The following is a 9815-nucleotide window of genomic DNA, read 5'->3' as shown; positions in this document are numbered from 1 at the left end:
GGGGAAAGCCTTTAGTTAAGGAAGACGTTAGGAAATTTCCTTTTCCCTCCTATAATCAATTTTTCCTTTTATTAATGATAATTAAAGTTTTTTTTTATTCAAAACTAAAATTCCTAATTAAATATGCTGACCCCCACCATTAAGATTAAAGAATAATATAATTTTAATTGTATCATAGATATGACCGGCCACAAGGTTCTAATAAAAGATTTTCCATTAATTACTATTTTTATTGTTGTATTGATTCTTGATTTGGCCCTAATTAAATTGATGTATTTTCTTTTTATATAGTGTCATATTAAATATACGAAATTCAACACAAAATAACTTTGAGGGACAGAGAAATTAATTTTTCTAATCGTTTATTTTTTGAATGATTTTAAAATGATTATAAAAAAAATAGAAATTAAATTTTCACTCATTTATCATTCCAACTAATTCAAATACAAAAATATTAATAAAAATAAAAATTTATTATCAAACAATATTGAATAAATTGAGCTTTTCTTTCTTCAATAATGTTTTGTCAAAAACTTTATTAATCAAAATTTTAGTTTTGGACTAAAAATATTCTAAAAATTAAAGGGATCTAAAACAAATTCAACGATAAAAATCATGACTAATTATAACTTTTCCATGTGAATCTTAAATTAGGAACTCAATTTTTTATATTTTAATTCTCATTCTTTTAATTATTTTCAATGCTACAAATCTAAATATATCTCATGAAATTGACCTGCAATTAAGATTTAAAATCTTATGAAAACCTCTATATCTCAAGTAAATACAAAGAATTTTTTTAAAAAAAATACAAAATACAAAAAAAATATAATTAAAAAAATAAAAAATAAAATTGATAACAAAAAACAAATCACTATTTAAATCAATAATAAAATGAGAGGGGAATTACAGTGCATAAATAATTTTTTTAATTGTTCAAAATTGCTAAGCGTTTTACTTCTTTACTAATAAAAAAAAAAATTGATGGGCACAAACTCACTATTTTTCTAGATACATATCATTTTTCCTCATAATAGTATAATTATATTTTATCCTTCTAACAAAATCAATGAACTAAGATAATATGATATTCTCTACATAAATTATTAGTAATTATAAAATTAATCGAGGATAATTCAGTTTTTTATCTTTAAAATATATAATATAAAAACTATATTAACTATATTAACTTTAAAATTAAATTTTTTAAAAGGCCCGAGTGTTATATTTTTTTATATAGAAATATTTGTGTCATCTTAGTATTTTTTTATGTTAAAAAAATTTAAACCATCACATAATCAAATCCTTTTTACGAGTTTTTTTCTGTAAAAAAAAAAAAACTATCTCACCTAACTTGTTCCTGTTTTATTCTACAGAAGAAAAGGTTCGGTTACTTGTTTTTACAAGGAGATGTCCAGCGTGAGATTAAAAAAATAGAAATGAAATCTAATATGAAGCAATTGTGATTATTATTTTTTGTTGGCTGATAGGGAGTGTTCTCGAGTTAGTTTAAACATCAATTGAAATTAAGTCTTTTTTCTTAAAAAATTAATAATTTTTTTCTAGATCTTAACTCTAGTATTTAAATCCAAAAATACATTTTGGGCCAAAAAAATAAAAGGTCTGATTTATCCTCTGGGCTAAATCCATACTCTTGTGCCACATTTTATATATATATAAAAAGTAGATAATATGTTATTGATTTTTATAAAAAAAATAAATGACACAACGCTTGTTATGCACTTAAAATATTATCACTATTATGGTGGTTTGAAAAATTATACGGTAGGATTTTTGGGATAAAAAAATTATTTTTTAATGTGTTTTTATCAATAAAATAATTTAATAAATACCATAAAAGTTTTCCTTAATTACCTATTTACCTCTAAATATCCTAAAATTACATAGAAAACCTAAAATCAACTAAACTCAAAAAATCAAAATCAAATCAAATTCTTATTTTTTCAACCATGTTTACAAGGAAGATCTATTATTACTAAATTCTTTTTATTTTTGTTGTTGAAATCACGACAAACCATCATCATTTCTCTTTTATTGTTTTCTTGTAATTTCTTTTTTTTTTTTAAGTTAGAAAGTAAAAAATAAATAAAATAACATTTTGAATCAAAATAATTTGTAGGTTAATTGTTACCCCATAATAATTCATATCTAAAAAAAAAACCAAACAATATAAGATTAAAAAAGTTTAAGATCAAAAGGTTTGTTTTTTTTTTGTCTCAGGTTCGAGTCATGTAATTGCTTATATGATGGTTATTGGAGGCTTACATTGTCGTTAACTTTAAAATCCATAGAATTAAATGAAATATGTGTAAGCTGACCAGAACACTCACATTAAACTATAAAAAAAAAATTAACCCCCTCATGTGAATCCCCGACCAAACAAGATTTTCACAGATCGGTGGTCTTCACAATGGGCAAAAGCTGGCTGGAGAATACAGTAACGGGAAAAACAAAAAAAAAAATTCTACAAAATTTCATGTTCCCAATTTCTTAAAAGTTTAATTTTCCGGTGAAATGACAGAGAAAATTCTAGATACAGAGAGACATCAATAGTCACCAACCAATTTCAGAGAAGAGAATAATAATTTTTTTTAAAAAAAAAAGAGGAATAAATGGCATTTCTCAGGTCAGTAACAAACACAACAAAGACTGCTATAGCTGCCTTTGCTTTGCCTGCTGCCCTCGCTTTCTCATCTCTCTCCCCTTCTTCTCCAAATCCCAAACCCGAAAACCTCTTTTTCCTCTCACCATCATCTTTTCTTCTCACGTCAGCTCGCTTTGGTCTTGTAAAGAATTTGACTCAGCGTCCTTCTTCCGTTAGCATGGACACGTCTACATCAAATCAAAAACCCATCTCACAGGTTCAATTTCAACAGCTGCCCCCTTTTTTGTGTCATAATCTTTCATATTGAGGTCTCAAGCTTGAATCTTTAATCTTGTTTGTTTTGTTTTGCAGGATAATGGAGCCTTGCCTGAGATACTTGTAAGTTGAAAATATTTCATTTTTCTGTTTCAGCTTTGATTTTGACATTAGTTTTTGACGATACTGGAATTTTTTTGTTGGTTATTTTATGATTTGGGGGATTATTTGAATGTTCATTAATATTTTTGTTGTATTCTGTTTGTGGTCTTGCTTTGATAAATAGACAGAATTCATGGTGGATATGAAGTGTGAGGGTTGTGTTAATTCTGTCAGGAATAAGTTACAAACTGTTAATGGTATGCGATGGCTCCTTGTTTTAAATACACAGTCATTGATCAGTATCCAATGAGGATTTTCTTGTCCTTCTAAGAACTCTTTACTGTTTTGCGTTGTTTTCTATTGTGAAAAAAATAATCAGGAGTGAAGAATGTGGAGGTTGATTTGGCCAATCAAGTGGTAAGAATTCTTGGGTCTTCTCCAGTGAAGACTATGACTGAAGCTTTGGAGAAGACAGGTCGAAATGCTAGACTAATTGGCCAAGGAATCCCTGAAGGTTTGCTAGTTCAACTAGTAGCCCTTTCATATCTAGCTTGATATCCCTTTCTTCTCGTGTTTTTTTTTGTTTTTTTATGAACTTTAATATTTACATATCATCCGAATTTGTCTGTTTTTCAGAAGTGCCTAAACTGTACCGAGTATATATGGCACCTCACATTTACTTTTCATAACCTGATTTTCAAACGAGGTTTCATTGCCATGTTGAGCATGAGTTCAACTTTTAATTTTTTTATGGTCATTTTCCAAGTTCATTTTTCAACAGGTTCTTGTTTTTAGGTTTTAGATGCTTGTTTAATGAGAAACTTTTTGCTTGTGTCAAACTAGTTCTATGCTTGAGAAGATGAAGTTACATGTTTGATTGTGAGCCATTACCTCATTAAGACACTCGTGGCAATTATAGCTGATTTTCTGAGTTCAGCAATGCTTTGCTCATTCATTTTATGTGTGGAATCTGTAACCCCTGTCCATCACTGCTATAATCAGGAAACATGATGCAGTAGGTTGTCTGTGTCATATAAAAATGTAGTTACAGTTTCTGAACCTCATGCTCTGCACTTCAGACTTTTTAGTGTCTGCTGCTGTTGCCGAATTCAAAGGTCCAGATATCTTTGGCGTTGTTCGTTTCGCTCAAGTGAATATGGAACTGGCTAGGATTGAAGCCAGCTTTAGTGGAGTGTCACCTGGTAAACATGGTTGGTCTATCAATGAGTTTGGTGATCTAACAAAAGGAGCAGCAAGCACTGGGAAAGTGTTTAATCCAACAAATCAAGGAACTGAACAAGAGGTTTACATCAGCACATGCCTTCTCTGAATTTGTTTATGCTATTATCATTTTGCCAGAAATCTTCGAGAGACAATATCAATATGATGGCACAAAGACTAATGTTTACTCCACACTTTGCTCGTATGATATTGATAACCTAACACATTTCCTGGGTTTTGTGGTTTGAATTTTATTTAGCTTATATAATTTTCCTGTAGTATGTGATATAATTGAAGTTGTATAGAATTTTCTAACTGAGATTATTGTTCATCAGCCACTTGGCGACCTGGGAACATTAGATGTTGATGAGAAAGGAGATGCCTTCTTCTCGGGGACCAAACGGAAGCTAAGAGTTGCAGATCTGATTGGGAGATCAGTAGTGTTATTTGGAACTGAAGATAAATCAGATGAAGGTCTCACAGCAGCAGTAATTGCCAGAAGTGCAGGAGTTGGTGAAAATTACAAAAAGGTATGCACATGTGATGGGACGATTATATGGGAATCAAGTAATAACGATTTTGTTGCCAGTAAAGTTTGATACTTAAAAAGTTTAAATAAAACCCGCACAAGTATTTAGGCACCATGTTCAGCCGTTGCAGGGTTATGTATTTTATTTGTATGTTCACCGTGAGAGACGGATGGCATTTAATGAGCACATGCCTTTGTTGTAATCGCGTCAGTTTTGATACAGGATGCTTTAAAAATTGAGTTAGGACAGCGTCTCCTAGCTCTATCATGGGGCTTGGGTTTAACACTTTTCAATTTGTTCGCTCCCCGGGTAGTCTTGGTTATGGACTTTTCTAATGTACTCGTAATCAGTAGCAGCTATAATATTGGATTTTGGTATTGATGCCTATGGGCTTCAGGGTGCGGTGCAGAAACAGTCCCGACCTGGAGATGCTGAAATTTTTTGACGCAGAATGCTTTCTGGCTTCTGTGAGCTGCCAGTGTACAAGGTTTATTCAGGTCCAATGGAGTAGGGTACCGCTTTTAAATTCTGGGAAGGTTCCTTGTTCTTGGGGTGTACATAAATGGACGCAACCTCTTGATAATGATTTTGCCAAGCCCATTAGCTATTCCAACGTTTGTGAATTCCATCCAAAAAATTATGAATCTACTTTTCAAGCACGAATGAAACGTATTTCAAGCACCCCTTAAAACCGAAGGCAGGAATTGCAAAACAGATTCTCGTAGTCTAAATTATTCATTGATGGGATGGTGTTTCCATCAGTTAATCCAGATCTACACTGCCAGCAAATTAGGTTTTAAGAGGCAAGAGTCCTCCTCCTTTAGCCATCTCATATAGAGCAATGGCCATTAAAACCTTAGCATCAGCAGTCATACGCCAGAGTTCCTTGTATGGGACTACACGAACCTTGATCAACTCGCCGTTTTCCCGGAGGCCAGTCTCTTTTCCTTGCAGCTGTGTGATAATTTCTTTACCAACGCATCCTCTATAAAGGAACACGCTGATTTCCTCATCACATCCTCCCTATCCAAGGAAAAGCAAACAAGTCATGTGATGGTACTAGGCCAAAAAAAAAAAGAGTAATTGAATAGCATCCTTGTCAAGTTCACTTGTTGAGCAACTTGAAGGCTGAACTACATTTCAAACGCATATACTTTGACAAATTACATGACTGGCAAATGGTAGAATTTGAATTCATTATATGAACGCAAATGCAACAATATCCAACAAGAGCACTGATGGTTTGAGCGACAAAAGTCACTGAAATCAACATAATGCAATGAACCTATTTCGACCCTTCATTATTCTAAATGAAAGCGCCAGTTCCTTTCTTTTGGACACCCAGTGACTCTCCCAAGCTCAATCTATGTTTGTTCTGATGCCAACTTCCAATGTCACCATATAAATTGAAAGCCATTTGCCAGTTTTAGTCCCTCCAATGTGGGGTTTTTGAAGGGAGAATTTGGAGCCTGTCCTATCCTTAGCAACTTTTCACGAAGCAGTACCTAATCACTAAACCTGCACCCTCGTGCTAGCAAATCCAAGAATTTTATAGCATGATGATCATCCACATTGATAGAAATCTAATGAATACCACTAGACACTTCTCAAACAACTCCCCGAGTAATAAAGACTCTTGGTGAGTTGGTATGCTTTTGGACTAATGATAAAAATTCAGGTAGATAATTTTTTCTTCATATGCCCAAAACTCCAAAAAGTTTTCTGACTCAAATTGACGCTTGTGCTTCCAAACATCAGAATAAGATAAAAGCACAAATGCCAACTTACAGGAGAAGGAAAAACTCTGCCTCCAGTAGAAGGGTCCAGGAAGGCTGTCAGGTCAACCATGTCTCCAAGCTTCAAGTGAATACCAGTCTCCTCTTCGACCTGTAAAAACCATTGCATTAGATACATACATTAGGAACTTTAGCAACATCTAATTCTGATAAACTACACCAGACTTGTCTTTTATATTGCCTTGGCTCTTGAAGGCCTCTACATAATTGTGTACTTTTATCGTGTTTTCAATGCATGGTTTGTGCTTCTGTTTTCTTGATTAACAAAATTGCCAATGGCCTTTTTCACCAAAAAGAACTGTTTTATGTCAAAATAGAAATATACCTCACGAACTGCTGTCCCGACAAAATCACCCTTGTCAGCATCCAGCATCCCAGCAGGCAATTCCAAAACAAGCCTCCCTGTGGGTACCCTAACCTTAGACATGCATGAAAATTCATCAGGGTTTGAACAGAGCAGCATTACAAAAGGAGCTATCATTTTAACTCGAATCTCTTGTTCATTTATATCAGTTTGCTGAAAAACTCAAGGCAAATTATAATGAACACTAAAAAAGAAAAAATAAATTAAGTACCTGTTCAGTCAGAACAGCATAGGTCTCACCCTCAGAGCTCAAAAGAATTAACACAGTCACAGCAGGTCCTCGTGCGAACACTATACCTGGAATCTATGAATTTTTTAGTCCACATTGAAAGACATGGATTATATCATTCATAGCTCTGCAGGTGAAATAATAGCCTGTTGGTATGTAAAGCCTTGTATTTATGTAGCTCATGGGAAACTGAACTAATGAATCAAAATAGAATATCCACAAGTTTAGTAATGATTAAACATAATCAAAAGCCCAAAGATTTCCATGAACCAGGCTCGATGCAAGAACCATATGTATTGGGAAAAAACTGTGCTTTCAAGTCATGGAAGGAGAAGGTAAAATACCTTCTGTCCAGTCTCCTTTTCGAAAATATCTGCTTTGAATTTTAGAAAACCGATTCGCTGTCCAAACATATCCACTCCCTGTCATCAATGGCACATAAACTAAAACTAGAATAAATTAAGGATTAAGAGGGGGCAATCCTGCTAGATTACCATATAAGATGGGTCATACAAAAACCATAATTTGAAAAACCAAGAACAGTTGATTTTAGAGCATCCACTATGAAGTGCAAGAATATTAAAAATAAACTCTCCAGAACATAATCTCTTTTCTTTTTAAGCAATCTCTGAAAAAAGCCAGTCATCTTTAACCATGTTAAAGCAAGAGACTTTGCAATGCATTTTAGTACAACAACAAAGATAGAACTTGCTTTTAATTAAAGCTTCAGAAAAGAGGAATTCAACAAAAACATTTTTTTTCCAATTTCAACTAAACATTTATTTTCTTGAGCAGCCAAGAAAGAACGAGAACGAGAAGAAAGAGCTACCTGAACAAGTACTTGTTTTAATAAGAATGACCCAGTAGCTAATATCCCATTTTCAGATTCCAAGTTTTTTAGCCACTGCTTGAATAATGAAGATTCAATAGCAGTCCTGCAATACCAAAAAAAGAGGTGAGAACTTTATTTTTAATTTCTTTGATATTTTCAATAAAGAAACAATAGAAAGACAAAGGTTGAAAATTTTGACTCACCTGAACTGAGAATCAGAGACACCCGGTGCAGCAATGATTTGAATGGGTTGACCGAGTTGTGTTGGCAAGGTGAGTGAGTGAGTCAGGGGCTGAGATGACTCGGATGACATATTGAAACAAAAGGGTCTTCTTAGTTTTCTGGTTTGGTTATGTATTGAGACTGCGAGAGACGACCCCAAAAGGAGGCGCTTTGGGACTGAGAGGAGAGACATGGGAGGAGCTTGAAGATGAAGACAATGATTTGTGGCTTTTTATACGCACGTGTGGCTGTCTCGTGTATGATATATAACTAAGTATATTTGCCTGTCCTTCGCTGGTTCGGACTATTCTTTTTGTGGAATTTAAAAAAAAATATTAAGAGTATTAATTTTTTGTATAGCATTATTAAATTTAATTAAGTATATTTATTTTAAAACATGTTAACCAGTTTTTTTTAGTTTGAGTTTCAAATTAAATTATATAAAAATTAATTTAAATTTAATTATTTAATTTAATAAATTTAAAAACAACTTGAATAACTAATAAAAATATAACATAACTTTTAAAAAAAACAGTAAGACAACAATTTTTTTTTATTTTAAAACGATGATAGATTGGATCGATCTTTATCACTTTACAATCTAGGTCATGGATTTCAATTGGTTTAATAATTTTATTTTATTTTTTTAACTCTTCGGACAATGTCATTTCAAGGATTTTATTTTTAAATTATAGTTTAGATTGTTGATTTATAAATTAACTTATTTAGTTCAATTTGCTTTCAAAAAGTTTTTCCAACTATTTTTTAAAATTTTTTTGTTTGTAAAAACATCAAGTTGATGCTTTTTATGTGTTTTTCAATGGGTTTGATGTAATTATATAAAAAATAAATAAAAATATTATTCTGATGCATTTTCAATTAAAAACACTTTTACAATACCAATATGCATCACATTACCAAACACGCACACATTTAAACCTTAGACCAAGTCTAGACTAATTAAGTCTTACTAAATCGTTACTCTACTCTATATTGCAGGTCGGGTCAATTTTTTTAATGTAAAAAGAAAGTTCAAGTGTTGTTAACTTTTTTCTAGTAGAAAAAAATTCAAACCATATAGGAATTGACTTGATATGACTTGATCGACTTAACAGATTTAAAGGCAATTCAAATGATAAGTAAAAACATAGTTTGACTCTAAAAAAATTCAAAATGATATAATTTTTTAAAAAAATATAAAAATAATAAAATATTGGATCGATCTAAATCAACTTAAGTTAACTAACCAAATCCATAACCTAAATTATGAGACCATAATAATCTCATAAAAATAAATCGAAATAAATTACAAAACTTAATTTTTAATTAATCTAATATTGAATGATAAAATTGAGAAAAATCAATGAAAAAAACACAAAAAAAAACAACCCGAGTTAACTTAGGTTAACTCATTAAAGTCATAATCTCAATCATGAAATTAAAATAACTTTATAAAAAATAAATTAAAAAAATAATCATAATAAACTAAAATTACATTGCAAAACCCTGGATAGTGCTGTGAGAAGTGATGGTTAGTAAAAACCATCTCTTTGGGTAATGTTTATTAGTGTGGTACTGATTATTTTTTAAAGTGTTTTTTATTTAAAATTTTAAAATTGAGAGATGAAATTAAAAACA

General features: G+C 31.7%; 2 protein-coding genes across 4 annotated transcripts; one reads left to right on the top strand and one right to left on the bottom strand.

The window, feature by feature from the left end:
- Positions 1-2541: 2541 nt before the first annotated feature.
- Positions 2542-5027, top strand: LOC133702165 (copper chaperone for superoxide dismutase, chloroplastic/cytosolic-like). 2 transcript variants are annotated; one of them, XM_062126414.1, is made up of 6 exons: positions 2542-2882; positions 2978-3004; positions 3168-3240; positions 3363-3497; positions 4063-4286; positions 4540-5027. In XM_062126414.1, the coding sequence occupies exons 1-6, from the start codon at positions 2634-2636 to the stop codon at positions 4801-4803; spliced, it is 972 nt and encodes a 323-aa protein (XP_061982398.1). In that variant the 5' UTR covers positions 2542-2633; the 3' UTR covers positions 4804-5027. The 2 variants fall into 2 exon arrangements, with proteins under 2 accessions (XP_061982398.1, XP_061982400.1); XM_062126416.1 differs by having other exon boundaries at positions 2774-2882; positions 3172-3240.
- A 411-nt stretch (positions 5028-5438) lies between these two features.
- LOC133702166 (nudix hydrolase 14, chloroplastic) lies at positions 5439-8431 on the bottom strand. Of its 2 annotated transcripts, XM_062126417.1 has the most exons (7): positions 8159-8430; positions 7953-8058; positions 7468-7545; positions 7106-7198; positions 6856-6948; positions 6523-6621; positions 5439-5757 (listed from the first exon to the last, which is right to left on the bottom strand). In XM_062126417.1, exons 1-7 carry the CDS (start codon positions 8368-8370, stop codon positions 5524-5526), a joined length of 915 nt encoding a protein of 304 aa, XP_061982401.1. In that variant the 5' UTR covers positions 8371-8430; the 3' UTR covers positions 5439-5523. The 2 variants fall into 2 exon arrangements, with proteins under 2 accessions (XP_061982401.1, XP_061982402.1); XM_062126418.1 differs by lacking the exon at positions 6856-6948 and having other exon boundaries at positions 8159-8431.
- Positions 8432-9815: the final 1384 nt, after the last annotated feature.

Source organism: Populus nigra, chromosome 8, assembly GCF_951802175.1.
Source record: "Populus nigra chromosome 8, ddPopNigr1.1, whole genome shotgun sequence".
Lineage (NCBI taxonomy): Eukaryota > Viridiplantae > Streptophyta > Magnoliopsida > Malpighiales > Salicaceae > Populus > Populus nigra.
The sequence above is the reverse complement of the archived record's forward strand: the minus strand, read 5'-3'. Positions and strand labels throughout refer to the sequence as shown.